Genomic DNA, 17,485 nt, shown 5'->3' on the forward strand with positions numbered 1-17,485 from the left:
TTGATTGGGGGCTAAATCCATGCGATGACGTGCTCCCTTTCTTTTCTCTCTTTTGGGTGTATCCTACCTTAAAGCAATTGCCCCTAATAAGGCACGTGTGATCGCTTTAATGTGGGGGCATACACTTTTCTCATACTTTCCTTCTTGTGATACTTAGAATTTCTTTAATGTGGGGGCATACACTTTGCTCATACGCTTTAATAAGATGAATGAAGAAGGTAAAATTGTTAGGCATAAAGCTAGACTAGTGTGCAAAGGATACTCTCAGGTAGAGGGAATTGACTTTGAAGAAACATTTGCACTAGTAGCTAGATTAGAAGCAATTAGAATGTTTCTAGCCTTCTCTGCCTACAAGGGTTATAAATTATATCAAATGAATGTAAAATATGTCTTCCTAAATGGAAATTTAGAAGAAGTGTACATGGAGCAACCAGAAGGGTTTCTGCTGCATGATGATGAAATATTTGTGTGTCGGTTGAAGAAAGCCTCGTATGGTCTAAAGCAAGCTCCTAGAGAATGGTATTCAAGATTAGATCAGTACCTGAAGGAGAAGGGATTCAAAAAGGGGAGTGCTGGCAAAAATTTGTACATAAAGAAAGATGGAAACCACATGATCATTGAGGTTGTGTATGTAGATGACATTATCTTTGGAGGCAATAAGGACACCCTCTGCAAAGAATTTGCTGATCAGATGCAGTCAAAATTTGAGATTTCAATGCTTGGTGAATTGACATACTTCCTTGGTTTGCAGATATTACAACAAGATAAGGGAATATTTATCTCACAAATCAAGTATGCAAAGGAAATGTTGAAGAAAATTCAACTGGAGGATTGTAAACCGGTAAGTACCCCCATGGTGACTGGAAGTAAATTGAGAAAGAATGATGAATCGTCGATGGTGGATCAGAATTTGTATAGATCCATGATAGGTAGTCTATTTTATCTAACTGCTTCTAGACTGGATATAGTATAGGTAGTATGCGTGGTGGCCAGATTCCAAGCTGCACCTAGGCAGTCACATATGAATGTTGTAAGCAAAATCTTTAGGTACTTACAAGGGACACTCAATTATGGATTGTGGTACCCTAAACAAGGGGAATTCATCTTCGAAGCATACACTGATGTTGATTAGGCAGGTTGCATTGATTATCGAAAGAGAACAAGTGGTGGTGCATTCTTCCTAGGTGACTGATTGGTCTCATGACATAGCAAGAAGCAGGACTTAGTCTCTCTATCAATTGTTGAAGCAAAATACATTATTGTTGCTACATGCTACTCTTAGGTGCTTTAAATGAAGCAGACCCTCAAAGACATACAGGTGGACATCACTGATCCTATTCTCATCCGGTGTGATATTTCGAGTGCAATCAACATAGCAAAGAATCCAATGATGCATTCCAGAACAAAGCACATTGCTATCAAGTATCATTTTCTCAGAGAGAAGGTTGAAGGAAAGGAGGTAAGGATGGATTATGTCCCTAATGGAGAACAAGTAGCAGACATTTTCACCAAACCATTACCGATAAGCACCTTTGAGTACCTCTGACACATGTTGAGAGTTGTGTCATCTTCCTTATGCACTTAAGCAAGGAAGGATTTATATGGTTTAGGGGGAATTCATAGCAGTCAAAGGGGGAGCTCGGTATGGAGCAAAGGGGGAGTGTACAGTACCCTTGTCATTGTCAAAGGGGGAGAAATGTACCGATATGAAGTATCTTGCGATAAGTTGACATCAATGCCAAAGGGGGAGATTGTTGGCAATTTGGCATTAAGTTGTCAGTGATGTCAACCGGTTTGGCAAGGTCACCAGTAAGTAAGAAGGGGTGATCAATATGATGGAAATACACATGAGGGTGAACAGATAGAAGGAAGGATATAGGTACACATGACTTGGGTCATCTACCGGTAAAGAAGGCTTACCGGTAAGGCATAAACCGGGATGAAGGTTGTTTGTGTGTTACGAAGGCACAACAACCAATGAACAAAATACAAAGGATGGTTGATGGTCATACCGGTAAGATAACCTAAACCGGTAGTCAACCTTGGTTGACAAAGCATGTCAAACCAACATAGGAATCCAAGAAAAGGTGATATCAACAAGCATGACAACTGGATGCCATGTGGAGGTATTGCACAGGTCGGTGGAGTGTGCATCAAGGTAACAAATCTGCAGGCAGGTCGGCTTTTATGAGGAACCCGCAAGTCACGAAGGATGCCAAAAGATTGCGGCTTGAGGAAGGCAAGCTGGAAAAGCAATCACACTGATCTTGCAAGAAGATTTTATCTTCATACCTATTAGGTGATGGAAAGAGCAAAGCCATTAATGGTGAGTGACAAAGAAAGCAAAAAAGCATGGTGCAAACCTCCATATTTAGAAAACGCACATTAGAATGCGAAGTTCTGTTGGTGATTGAACATTGTCATAAAGATCATATCCCTGAAAAGTAGATTGAATCAAAGGGGATTCAGATTGAGCTGGAAAACGAAAACCTAACACGATAGTGTTTGAATGCATTCTTGGCGGGAATCCATGATTATAAATGTACACAAGCTCGAAACAGAAGATATTGATGCTTGAGGAGGAGAAGAAGAGTAAAGAGAGCTTGAGTGCAGATAAGAATCATCTTCCTTAGAATTTATTCTAAGAAAGTTGCAAAGAGATTCAACAAGCAAACCAATGAGAGGGTTTAGCCGACAGTAATTGAGTACTGGTATAACTGTAGCAGGTTCAACAGTTGAGAAAATTGGTAAGGTGTAGTTGAGCAAGGCAACATCCAAGTGTGACATAGTGATTTGTGAGACTATGAGAGAGAGAGAGAGAGAGAGAGAGAGAGAGAGAGAGAGAGAGAGAGAGAGAGAGAGAGAGAGAGAGAGAGAGAGAGAAGAGAGGCCAATAATTAGAGAGAGTGATCTCATAACCGACATAATTTATTTGACCAAAGAGTTGCAGAATTCATTTGCAACAAAAAGATTTAACTGTATCTAAATTGTATTTCAATATACATCACCAAGTTGGAGCTTGGTGCCCCTTGGGTTGGTGCCCTAAATCTTTGTAATTCAATGTTTCACTTGTGAAGCTGGATTGGAGCAATAGTCTCCAACAACATTTCTCACTGAGGTTTTTCCCATATTGGGTTTTCCTCGTACACCTGGTGTTGTGGGTTGCATTTGTGTGATTGTCTTCTTTGGTCTCATCAATTGCTTCACTAGTTTGATTGTTTAGTAATTAAGATAACAACTAGTATTTTGAAGTTGCCTTAAAAGAGAAAAGAGTGTTATCAACCACTGATTCACCCCCCTCTCAATGGTACTTTGTGTTCAACAAAAATGTGCCAGATATGTAGTAGAAAGTGCCACAAACATGGAAATAATGTCAAAATATGCATTTTTGGTGAAATTGTTTTGCCTAATGTCTGTCCGAATATGAATTTTATTTTTAGATATCAAGTGTGACCAAATATAATTCTTTGATGATTTTTGTGGTAAGAAAACGTTACAAGCAAGAAGAAACAATGGATATTGTGTGATTAATGATAACAAGGGTATGACCTAAGCTCCTCTTCCACTAGTCTTATCACAAATAGAAACACACCAAACATTTCATACGCTTAAGATCAATATCCAATGGTAGAAAAATCAAGCCCACACTTGGAATTTCCTTTGACTCAAAAAGTGCAACACCTTAAGGAGTGTTTTGCAACCTTGTATTTGCGAGAGAGGATAGGTACGAGCCTCTAGGAATGAAAGGATGGCTCAATCGCCCTCTCCCTAAAAAGTTATGTGTATAGCTTATGCAAAGCTAAGGAGTTATGTCTCATCTCAAGGGAGCCATATGGTAACTTCAAGGCGTGGTACATATTCCTTGCATTGAGAATGACACCAACAAATCAATCAATAGGGTGGGCATCTAGAAAAAGGTTTCTAGTTGTTGTTTGAGGGACTTGTGTGTCTACACTCGCTAGTAAGCCACTCAAGACTTTAGCCAACCCTATGTGGCTCCAATTCCACCCCAAGTTGACACTAATGACATACACCTCCAATTTGGGTTCCAATTTTAACCTTTAACTTTTATATAGCGTCTTAAAGAAAAAAACTATTTTGGGTTGTTCCCCTTGGAGTGATTGCTTCTCCAATGGCAGACCCTTTAAAAATAAAAATAAGATGCTTAGTGATTCTCTTACACCTAATGTCCATGAAGGTGAGGGGAGAGGATACTTTCACAAATACCTTAGGGTTCTACAACATAAAGCATGCAAGCACACAAGACACTTCAAATAATGGTTCTCTTTAATGCACCAAATTGAAATGTGATTTGTATTCTATGAATCACAAACACACACCTAGCTACCCCTCCAAAACCATAGATTAGTAGTTTCAATAATAACCCCCAACCTACAACACAAGGATTGGCATCAAGATAATAAAGCAAAAAGAGGGGCCTTCTACAAGTGGATGAACAATCTCCAAGGATGTAGAGAAACTAGCTGATAAGCTACAAAAATTAGAGAACTTGCAAAACCATAAACTCAATAACACAAAGCATAAACATGTTAGGGTTAGCTACATATACATAAAAAATAACCAAATACACAACAAAATAACCACATATACGCTAGAAAACACCAAATATGTGACAGAAAAAATATATGTTTAAATTTAAAAAACCTAGTTGTATATGCAACATAAATAGACACAAACACATCAATAGATGTCATATACACGACAAAATAAGATGCAAACACAACATAAGTAAAATAAAAATTGGATAAATCAAAAACCACATGCATGCCCAGATCTGCCAAAAACATGTTAATAAGTGCCATATATGTGACATAATAAACCAAATACGTGGTAGAAAATGAAATTATGACAAAAGTTACAAAAACACAATAAAAATTGTGAGGGATGTGAAAACGACTGAAAATGTCAAAAATACAACTTGCAAATTTGCAAAACACTAAAAACTCAACCAAAATGATTAGTAGCAAGGGACAAGAGCCCCAATGGGAGTACCAAAATCTATATGTTGAATTTGAACCATGACTGCAAACCCTAGTCCCAACCACAAAACCCTAGATCTACAATGAAATTAAAAAAAAATCAATGAAGAACCACCAAACATGCAAAATCATAAAATAAACCAAATGATACCTTTACAAATTTGAATGGGTTTGATCTCCATTGTTCTCCTATCTCCATTGAGTTTGTTTTGATATGGTTGCTCTTTAATTTTTATGCTTGCACAAGAGCTCAATGTAGAACGAATATGGTTGTGATGATGTAGATTTGATATAAGCTATGATTTTGGTAGAGTATAAGTATGCTCTGAGATTTGATTTGAAAGAGAGAGGAGAAATCTTCTTTCATAGAGAACATCCTGGAAATGGAGGGATAGGATTAAGAAGTGAGATAAAGATGGTCAATTAAGATAAAAGGGTAGGTAGAGGAAATAATAAAATAAAGGAAGTGGTTGATTTGGAAAAAGAGCCACTTGTCATTGCCTGTGGCTAATCTTCACACAAAATGACACTGAAAAAACTCCCAAATCTGCAAAACACAGTGATTTTTTGCCCGATTTTTTGTGTTTTTACAACAATGGGGATGTAGATCATGAAGATTTAACTGCTGAAAATTTCACAGAAATACATTGTGTTTTGTAAATTTTACAAATCATATGGAGTGTCATTTTGTGTGGAGATCAACCATATCCCTTGTCATTTAGATAAATGGATAGGGGAAAAAGGTAAATGAGTTAATTACATAAATTAAAGATATTATTTAACTAATAGAGGAAGAGCCACATAAATTAAAAGAATAAAATATTTATTTAATTTGGGGAAAAGAGAATTTAAATAAATAAAAATATTTATTTAAATTAGGAAAGGAAAAGGGCTTAGAAAGTCTTAGTGAATTAATTAAATAAATAAATATTCACTTAATTAATAGAAGCAAAGGGAAAAAATTAAACATATATATATATATAAAGCAAGTGCTATCAAGGTGGGGATAGCGCCCTATATTGATCAAAGGAAAATTACATTATATGTTCATCAAACTCTATCTACCTACCAACCCAAAACACGCAACACAACAAGAACAATACAACCTGAAACTAATCAATCTGATACATAACATGACAGAGCTAAAGAAACCTCAAAATGGTGACCACTCGCACACCCATAGTGACCACCTTGTCAACACTAGCCTTCGAGAGTCACCCATCTTCTTTCTGCATCATCCTTCGAAAAGGCGCCATATTTGCATTTGCGACCCCCACTCTAAACACTTCCCAAGCCTCTGCCATGAACTCATTTTTCCTGTTTCTTTGAGCCACCACTGCCAACTATGCTTCATCTTCTAAATCCGAGCACTCGACAACTGGAAGGAAGCATACAGGGTTAAAGTAAGGGCCCATAATACTAGCCCACTCCTCCATGAACTCCATCACCGCACCACCCACAGCCTCCATGTCCTCCATCCTCACAAAACCTGCAATTTTCTCCACACACACCTCTTTTGAGGATAGTACATCAACTAAAAGGCACAAAACAATTTCATATATATACCCATCACACCAGTGTCGAGCCTCGCTAAACGCATCTTCAACCAAATCTTGAATAGCGTAATGACCTTCTAGCTCGATGTCAAAGAGTTGATCACATTGCTCTTCCAAGGACTCCTTGCGGCATAAGCAGCTCAAACCAAAATGATGCACCATTATTACCATAGTAAAAACACGCTTCTTTGTGCTCTACATAAATAGACCGACCACCTCTAGATAGTTCTTCGGGCATGTCAATCAAAGCCAAAATAAGCATCCACCATCTATGTACTCCATTAGATCCTTAATGTGCAGACACAATCCATTCTCAAAGAGTCATAAAAACTATTGTCCAAGCCACGTGATAGAGCACTAAAAGGAAAGGACCTCTCCTATCCCAAAAATCCAATCGATGGTGCACCTTACCCAATTCCCATCCTTGGGATGTGCTTGCTATTAATGTACAAAATCTTCTGAAGATCTTTGAACCCTGCCTCAGCCGACGACATGACTACTAGCCTAGACTCAGAAATTCCTTTGTTGGTAAGAAAGTTTGCCACTTTATTGCCCTCAGGGTAGATGTGGTGGACTTGATAATCTAGCAACTTATCCATCAAGGATTTAATCCTTGGGATCCAAGCATTTAATCTCCAATTCGTGAAGCTGTTTTTGATGATCCCATTTAGTATAATTTGAGAATCACCCTCAATCGTTACTTTCATAAATCTGTTAGAACACACCAATTTAAATCCTTCTTCTAATGTTGTGATATCTGTGATGTTATTTGTAGCCACACTCGCAGGGCCACAAATGGCACCAACTAAACTTCCTTTCTCATCTCTAACAACCGCTCCAAACCCAGATAAACCCAGATTACCTCTACTAGCTCCATCGAAATTCAACTTTTTCCGTCTGGATGGAGGTGGAGACCATTTAACTTTCTTTCTTTCTACGAACTTGAAGTTTTTGTGATGACTATTGTTCTGCTTCAAGTTCCAACCTTGTTCCATCTCCATATCCCATCTAGTATAAAATTTAAATCTCCTCCCATTAATCTTGCCATTAATGGTTTCTTGAATAGTTGCATGGATTTTTTTGGTGAGGACCAAAACCTCCATCTCTTCCTCCCTAAATACCCTTTTGTTTCTCTCTTTCCAAACATGCCATACTAACATGGATGGGCTAACTATCCATAAGCTTCCCCATTTTTAACATTTGCCACTCGTCGGCCAAGCGAAAATAAAGTCTTTAAAACATTGATTACGCACCATCTGATTCTGAAGCTTCGCCAATAGCCAGTCCCAACACTGCTTTGTGTACAAACAACTAAACAATAGATGTTTTGTTGTTTCTTCTTCTTGTTTGCAAAGGGAGCATCTGTTGGGCCCCACTATACTTATAGTTTTAAGTTTGTCACATGTTAGAATCCTTCCATGCAAGGCAATCCAAAGGAAAGCTCTGGCTTTAGGCAAAATTCTTTTATCCCAACACAATACTGTCGGCCAATTACCATCCTTTTGTCTCTTTCTTTGCAATTCGTACCCCAGATTCACTCTATATTTACCTGATTTTGCAGCATTCCAGACAATAGAATCAATTTCATTAGTCACAAATGTCTTCCTATTTTTGAGTATGTCATTCAACTTCAAACTGTTCTCGCTTTGCCAATCTCCTGCCCATTTCCATGAGATTGGGGAATTAGGGGAATGGAATGAGTCAACAAATCTGCCACATGAGCTCCCATATCTGCCTCAACTTGATTAATCGAATCTTGATCCTCTATCATATCCACCAATGCAACCTCACCATTCTAGGAATCCCTCCAAAACTTTGCTTTTTTCCCATTGCCAACTTTCCAAGTGAGGTGATCTGTGATAATCTTCCTACTCTCCCATGCAAATTTCCAAATCGGAGAACCTCCAACCGAATTAGCTACTATGAAAATCCTTTCTGGTTCACTCGAGTCCAAGTATTTGGTAGCCATAACCTTGTACCATCCCTTTTGAGGGGTGTTGTACATTTTCCATGCTAGTTTGGCCCCAAGTGCTAAATTCTGTAATTTCATTTTCCTAAGACCCGCCCCACCTTCCTCCTTGAGCATACAAGCAGTGTCCCAGTTGATTAAAGGAATCTTCTTTGCCTCTTTTGATCCTTCCCAAAGAAATTTTTTAAGCATACCATCTAGTGCAGAAATTGCCTTACAAGACAAACTGTAACATGGCATGTAATAAATCGGTACTGCAAACAATATAGACTTAATCATCTGAATGCACCCTGCTTGTGAAAGCCAATTATTCATCCAAGCCGCTGACTTGGCTTTGCACTTGTTAACTATTTCCTCCCAAATTTTATTGTCCAGTCTACCTGCGAACAAAGGAACCCCAAGGTTTTTGATAGGAAAACCACCTTGGCCAAACTGCAGAATCCCCACAATCTTCGATTGAATACTCCTACTTGTATCGAGGAAATAAATCATAGATTTCTGCTCATTCATACACTGCCTAGACACCTTTTCATTATCATCTAACACCTCCTTAATAGTATAGGCTTCCCTCGGTGTGGCTTCACCAAACAGTATAGTATCATCTGCGAATTACGAATGAGAAATCGGGTCCAAAGAATCTGAAATTGAAACCCCTTTCCAAATGCCTTGCCCCACCCTTCTTGATATATTCCTTCCTAGAACTTCTACCATGAGCACAAACAAGAAGGGCGACAGGGGGTCTCCTTGTCAAATCCCATTAGTAGCAGGGAAAAAACCACTAACAGACCCATTCAGAATGATAGAGAAACTAACAGAAGTGATGCAGTGATATATACATTTCAACCAATTATTATCAAAACCAAACCTTCTAAGGACCACCATAAGAAAACTCCATATTACACGATCGTAAGCCTTGGTCACATCTAATTTAACAATCATACCTTTGAGTTTGGAAGAGTGCATCGAGTGTATAGTTTCAATAGCCAAGATTATACTATCTGTAATCTCTCGTCCTGGGGTGAAGCCGTGTTGTTCGGGTGAAATGATCTTCATCAGGATTGGTTTCAACCTATTCACCATCACCTTGGACAAAATTTTGTATATGGAGTTGCATAATGAGATTGGTCGATAATCAGCTATGGAAGAGCAATCCTGTTTCTTTAGAATAAGGGCAATATTGGTGTGGTTAATTTCCTTCACAAATTTACCCTGCTTTCTAAAATCCTCCAAAAAATTTAGGATATCATGCTCCAAAAACCCCCAACATTTCTGATAAAAATCCATTGTGAAACCATCGGGGTCGGGCGCCTTGTTTGGTTGCAAATCAAACACTGCTTTTTTTACCTCCTCTAAAGTGAAAGGACAACGTAATGATTTGTTGTCCGCATCCAAAATCTCTCTATGAATAACATCCATCATAAAATGAGATTGGGCTGAATTCACACTGCTCCCATCCCCCAATAATTCTTTGAAAAAATTCACTGCCACTTCCTCAATAGCTTCTAGAGAAGAATGTCGATTACCTTCTCTATCCAAGATCGAGTCAATACGATTTCTGCTCCTTTTCGCTTTCATCAAAGCATGGAAAAATTTCGTGTTGGCATCACCTTCTTTAATCCATAGCTCTTTGGATTTATCCCGCCAAAACAATTCTTCTCTGAGCATTAACTCTGCCAATTCCTCCTTAAGAGATTTCTCTTTATGATACTCTTCATTGGACATCCCAAAGGTGATAATAATTGTGTTTAATGAAGATAATTCTTTCTCTACTCGTTCCCTTTTAACAATTTTTTTTTAAAAGTGTCTCTGTTCTAGACTTTAATCTTCTCCTTTAAATATTTCAATCTTTTTGTAAAGGTAAAAGACGGGGAACCAAAGAAAATATTGCTTTCGCACCACCAAAGTTCAAGAAGTGATAAAAATTATGTATCTCTCCACCACATGCTCAGAAATCTAAAGCTGCTCTTACCTTTTAATGGTGTGTCACTCAACTTTGACTCTACAGGAAAGTGATCTGACAAAGATATGGGGAGAATAAACGCCTCAACCCGATAGGACGACTTAACCCAAAATTCTCCAATAAAGTGTTTGTCCAATATTTTCGAGATATGTGCGAAATTGGCCCTGCAATTAGTCCATGTAAATAGACCGTTCTTCGGGACAACATCCAACAAATGATTCTGAACAACAAAATCCTGAAAGTCTTCCATCACCTTGTTTGACATTCTCAAACCTCCCTTCTTCTCGTCTAAGTCAAGCAATGCATTAAAGTCTCCAGCCACATTTAATCTTTCACTCTTCAAATTAAATTTTTTTTCTGAGAGAACATTTCAAACATGAAACTTATCCATGGTTTTCATTGGTCCATAGACATTGAATAAAAGAAATTCCAAATTCTCCTTAGTGTAGAAAACAGAGCACAACATCCAATTATCAGCTTTCTCTAGCGGGGTTAATTTTACTAAAGAGGGATTCCAGATAATACCAAGTCCTCCAATAGCTCCATTGGCTTCTTGAAAAATGCCCTCCCAACCTCTACAATATTTCAAAAAACTAATTGACTACTCTATGCTAAGTTTTGTTTCCTGAAGGATGGTTATTTTGCTACTACTTCTACAAAACGCTTGTTTTACCAAGCGTCTTTTGTTAGGGGCAGAGAGACCCTTGATATTCCACGTGGTGATCTTCATATCTTGCCAAGGGAGAGGCCTTCTCCCTTGGCTATTTGCATAAAGTCAAACACATTGACTATGCCCTTCTCATTTGCTTTGTCTTCCCTTTTTTGGCGATTACTCCTTCTGCCTTGACAACCTTTTGCTTTCCCAAGCAATGTGTTGGTCGACTGACTTATACATCTCGGATCCACATTATCGAGGGCGTCCTCATGAAACAACTCTTCTTCGAATTCCTTATCTAATTCAAACTCCGTATCAGATAAGCCTTTGCATGAATAATTGATTCTTGGGGTAGACGGGACTTCATTCCCCTCCCTTATTTCTGATGCATCTTGTATGGGCAAATCCTCGCCACCTCCGGTCTCTTTGTTAGCAACAGTGTTTAGTTTCTCTTCAGAAAGAGCCTCCCCAGTTTTAGATGAGGATTCCTTCTCTTGTTGCTGATTCGACAATTTTGCCTCTTGAAATTTTTCAATTGAACCCATAACCATTTTCAACGGTTGGTCTGATTTACGCCTCCAATTTTGTGAAGGTCACCTGTTAGGATTTCTTGCCTTCCTCACAAACATCTTGCAATCCTCTTGTTCATGAAATCTGCTCCCACATCTAGTGCAAATTCGTATCTCTTTTTTGACTTCCACCTGCTGCCACCAAACCCCATTTGACGCACAAAGCATGATGAAGTTCGAGATGCATCTTATAGCCACAATTCTCAATCTAGCATACTTACAAAGATCCTCTTCATTGTCAAAATCTATCTCCAAAACTGTACCTAGCATTCTGCCAAACTTTTCCAAAAAAACCTCGCCCCAAAACTCAATCGGTAGTTTGTATAATCTTATCCATATTGGGCAAGAATAAACTGCCAATGGGATAGGGTCAAAATTCAGAGTCCAAGGCTGTAAATACACTGCATGCTTTTCTGCAAACCAATTCTCTTGATTGAGAATACGGTCTCTTTCAGACCCTTTTCCAAACAACACCACAAAAAATCTTTTTGGTAAAAACTTTATGACAATTCAGTCCCCCCACTTCTCTTCTACCCATGATCTAATATTTTTTCTGGACTAGTTGAGGCCAAGGATCCTGGCAATAACAGCATGTTCAGCCCATAACTTGCAATCTTGCTCCATCTCTATCGTGGGATCCACCACAATCTTGTCATTTTCTGCATACTTCCATCCTTTCAACCTCCCTGATTCCGCTGATCCGCCATTGTTATCCAACTATTTTTGCAGACCCGAATCCGCCATAAATAAATAATTGAATTTGTTTATTGGTGACTTAACAAATAAAAATATTTATTTAATTAGGCTAGGACAATTTTAGGTATCTACAATTTTAATAATTTTGTTTAATTTCTAAGTAGCAATTACCCCATTCATAATAGCATTAATAATTATCAGAGAGTCACCCTCTCAGTGGAAATTTGAGATTGATAATTTTTCAGCCATCTTGACCACCAATAATGTTGCTTGGGCCTCAACTTCATTGTTTGATCTCTCCATCAATTTATGTGAATTTATGTGCTCCCATTGCAATGATATTATCAGTCCAATCTCGGGCCACGCATCCCACTCATGATAGACCTAGATTACCCTTTGGTGCTCCATCAAAATTGACTTTCACCCAACCCTCTGTTGGCTTTACCCACTCAATTGCTTTGTTCTCCTTTGTTCTTGGATTAACCTAGACATGCTCATTAACAGGCATGTGTATATATATATATACTAGTAGACTTATATTTTTTTTTTAAATGTAAAAACTATGAATAGATCTATAATTTAAGGCAATTAAAATCAAATCAAATCCAATTTCTACTTTTTTACTGCATGCTTTTCGAAAACAAATCAAATATCAAACCCAATTTTTACTTTATACTGCTTGCTTTTTTTTGGGTGCTCCCTCCTATAGACCCTACTATCGTAATAGAACATGTAATAATACTAATAATTATTATATTTAAATAATTAATGATTATTATTATTTTTTAATCGATAAGTACTACCATTAGGGGGCAACTCCCATTATATTAATATCAGATTAGAGATTACATAGCCAGTGCAAAATTTAGTGGTAAAGATACCCTATCCCCATTACAATTTCTTTCACCCTTTCAATAATATCTACCGGAAGTAGATCCACATTATCATTCATGAAGGCCTTATAATCATCCAGCTTATATTTCTGGCCTACTCCATCCTTGAAAAGCTTCCAAGATTTGTTCATCTTAGTCTTCTTCTTTTTTGCGTTTAGGTCAAATTATCGCAAGATGACTCTTGATTTTGGCACTGGCTCAAGATCATCCAACACAACCTTAACCCCTTCTATATTCTCCTCACAAACAATTTGATCAACAGTCCCATAGACATTAATGTCATAACCCAGGATATGCACAATAGGATCGAATATGCATTCATAAATGGTGTCCTCATGAACGTGACCATTCACCAAAAAATTAGCTCCCAAAATTTTGATTACCATCATTTTTTCCTCATTGTTCCCCTTTTGAAATAGATGGGTGATCTACTCCTCAAGGACCTCCTTAACTTCCCTCTATGTTGCAAAAATGCATTTGACGCCAAAAGTCTTAGCCATATTTCTTCATGTAGATAAATAATAGAGAGTAATAGTTATATAGCCCCTTTGGTGTCACTTCCAATGGAAAAATTCTCTTAAAGAATCTTGTTTTCCTACCATAGTTAGATATGCAATCTTACTCCATGATATGGTCCTATGTTTTCCTTTCCCAAAACATGTTTGTGTCGCTTACAGTTGTTGAAGTGTATAAGTAGATAAAAAGTTTCAATGAAAACGTGCAACATTATTTTCCTCTACCTTTGGCAAGGAGTAAAATCAGTCCTTACCACCTTCGATTGAGAATTCAGAACCATTATCTTTTATCATTGCATACTCTAGTCTTTTTAATTTGAAGACACTTGTGACATTGGATTCCTTAGGATTTACTAAACTTGTGCCACGAGCACCAACCAACCTTCAAACAATCTTTTTAATTACTTACCCAATTTTGTCCCTAGGAATAGGGGAAATGAAGTCCTTATCTTTGTCTATTACCATTTTGAGCCTTGACCAACTATCCTCATTTCCAATTTTAATTTCTCCATTTGACATTTTAGGACCATGATTGCAAAGGAAGTTTGTAGCTTTGTTAGCCTCTTTGTAGACATGGAAAATAGAAATACTACTAAACTCCTCAATTTTATGATTAATTTGAGACACTAGAGATTTCAACTTCCAATTATGGATGTAAACTTTGCCAACACATTTATGCTCAACTGGGAATCCCCTTCAACTTTAATACCGTTTAATAGTAATTCTGAGCATAACTCAAGCCCCTTCAATAATGCCATTAGTTTGGCCTCATTATTTGAAGCCCGACTAATGCTCATTGCCATAACCCTAATACAATCCCCCTTTGTATCCCTACTTTGTCAGGGTTCCCTTTCATGGCGCCATCAAAATTTAACTTGTGTTGATTGTTTGTTGATGCGGTCCATTTCACCACTCTTCTATTCTTTGTATTGGTTGAAATGATATTGTTTATGGGCTTTAAAGCTTCCCATTTTTTCTGGATGTTATTATCCCAAGTTGTGAAATTTAAAATTCTCATATTTTTTGGCATTGAATTTGCCATTTCACATAGCCCCTTTCTATTTTCTTAATAATTTCCTCAACCTTAACAGCTTTATCAGTGAAAATCAACCTATTTCTTTCCTTCCATATCTACCACACCACCATTGAAGGGGCGATGAACTAAATGCTACCCCATATAGTCTTTTTATTCAAACAAGGTCAACTGATAAGAAGTCAGTGTAATGATGATTGCATCACAATATTCCAATCCAATGATGCAAACAACCATTCCCAACATTTCTCGAAGAAGGGGGACCAAAGTAATAGATGGTCAATACTTTCTCCATCTGAATAGCACAAGGGACAATGACTCGGATTGTCAAACCCAATTAATCTTAGTTTATCCCCAATTAGTATCCTACCATAAGAGCGGTCCACAAAAATTCTCTTGTCTTATGAAGAACATATTTCTGCCAACATAAAACAAACAACCAATCTTTTCACTCCCTCATAGTCTCTGGTAATTCATATTCAAGCCTAACAAAGTAGTTCCTATATTTTTTTCGTAGTCCATATAATTTCATCCTCATCCAAACAAAGTACAATTCTTCTCTGTCTTAGTAGTGTCAAAATAGTTATTTCTATATTCAGTATTGAGAGACAATTAATCAAGTCCCAATCCCAACCAATATCCTGCCCTTCCATCGATTGCTTAACATATTTCACTAGATACATTTTATTTTCACTAACAAACCTTTCTATCTAGACTGGGTCATTCATAGTCGTAGCCAAAGATAATACTCCATTCCAAGAATCATGCCAAAATTTGGCCTTCCTTCCATTCCTAATTCACTAGGATAAGTGCTCCACAATGAGTTTTCTACATTCCCCAATAAATTTCCAAGTCGCAGACCCCCCAATATTGTTAGCCACAATAAGGATACGACTAGAATCCATAGTATCAAAATATTTCTTCTGCATAATTTGGCACCACACTTTGTTGGGCTCTTTAAATTTTTTCCATACTAGTTTAGCCCCTAGAGAAACATTTTTCCATGCGAGCTTCCTAATCCTTACACCACCATTTGTTTTTGTCATGCATATAGTATCCCATTTAACCAGAGGAATTTTCTTTATATCATTTGTCCCTTCCCACAAGAATTTTTTCATGATCCCTTCCAAATCAAATATTGTTTTGTTAGTCATACGAAAGTAGGATATTACATATATAAGAACAATCGATAATACCACCTTAATCATTGTGATTCTTCCTGCTAATGTTCAAAATTTATTCTTCCGATTGCAAATTTTATTTTGACAACTGCTAATCAGTTCTTCCCAATGTGTTTATTTTAGGATCAGATTTGCAATAAGCAGAAACACATAAATACAACAACACATGAAAAATAGAACACAACACATATCCTGGTAAAACCCTCCTACTCCCTAGCAATAAATTATCTCTCTTTTATATATATATATATATATATATATATATATATATATATATATATATATATATATATATATATCAAATGAATAAGAGCGGAAAATCTACTTACAACTCAGGCCCTACTCAAGGCTGAATTTGATACTTGAAGAATAGTGATATCTCTCCTTGATACAAATGAATAATCTCCTCCTTGAGATCTGACCAGCTGGAATAGTGAACTTTTGTTGGAGGTGTGAATGAAGTAATTCCAATTGATTGATCTAATTGAATGGTCTCCACCTTGTATATATACAAAACAATGTGTCTCTTCATATAGGTCGGCCTCCTTTAAGAAATATAATAATATAAAATATAATTTGTAAGTCAAGGCCGACTTGCCTTGAGAAACATTATTTTAATTTTACTTAGGAGAAAATATCTCTCTAAGCTACAAACACTAGCACTCCCTCTTATCTAGGGAGATATTTTCCAGATATCCACGTCATGGAGTCTCTCGACATGATGCCCACAATGGCTACACCCATGTGTGGAGAGCACAAAGGTTCATCACGAAGTCTCTCAATGTGATGTCATCATGGAGTCTCTCAACATGACGTCCACCATGGCTACTTCGATGTGTGGAAAGAAACATACGTACAAGTGCCAATCACGGAGTCTCTCTATGTGATGTCATCATGGATCTCTCAACATGATGTCCACCATGGCTAGTCTCATGAGTGGAAAAACACAAGTACAAGGAATTCATCATGAAGTCTCTCAATGTGATGTTGGCATGGAGTCTCTCAACATGACATCCACCATGGCTACTCCTAGAGGGTGGAAAGAACCACATCTTCATCTTAGAGATGGACAAGGGCTTTCACCTCAAATTTATCCGTCTTAGAGAAAAAATGCATTAACAAGGGCCTATGTTGCTTTGTCAAACTCCCTCTAAATGTTAATTCCTCCTCTTCAAAGACACTGATCACAATGACAATCTGAATAGGTTCTTCCTCTTCGAGTGATTTCTTTAGTTATGTGCCACCAACTTAGCCCCATGGCAGCAAGTTGTGTCTCTATTCTTCAGCCTGCATGAATTCCTCATAGGATGCATCAAGCTCTTCCTCCCTTGAATGAAATCTCTCATCATCCTTATGCTCCTCGATCTGTTTTGGAAGAATTTTTAGAGAGATTACTCATAGTTTATAGACCACTACATGAAGAATACATGATTCACTGCATGAATTACATAAAAAATT

General features: G+C 37.5%; 2 protein-coding genes across 2 annotated transcripts; both read right to left on the reverse strand.

Moving 5' to 3' along the window:
- Window positions 1-6,963: 6,963 nt before the first annotated feature.
- LOC131856676 (uncharacterized) lies at window positions 6,964-7,557 on the reverse strand. Its single transcript, XM_059208544.1, has one exon. The coding sequence runs from the start codon at window positions 7,555-7,557 to the stop codon at window positions 6,964-6,966; it is 594 nt and encodes a 197-aa protein (XP_059064527.1).
- Window positions 7,558-8,351: 794 nt separating this feature from the next.
- Window positions 8,352-10,247, reverse strand: LOC131856677 (uncharacterized). Its single transcript, XM_059208545.1, has 2 exons — window positions 9,734-10,247; window positions 8,352-9,127 (listed from the first exon to the last, which is right to left on the reverse strand). Exons 1-2 carry the CDS (start codon window positions 10,245-10,247, stop codon window positions 8,352-8,354), a joined length of 1,290 nt encoding a protein of 429 aa, XP_059064528.1.
- Between the last annotated feature and the right edge of the window lie 7,238 nt (window positions 10,248-17,485).

Source organism: Cryptomeria japonica, chromosome 7 (assembly GCF_030272615.1).
Source record: "Cryptomeria japonica chromosome 7, Sugi_1.0, whole genome shotgun sequence".
Classification (NCBI taxonomy): Eukaryota; Viridiplantae; Streptophyta; class Pinopsida; order Cupressales; family Cupressaceae; genus Cryptomeria; species Cryptomeria japonica.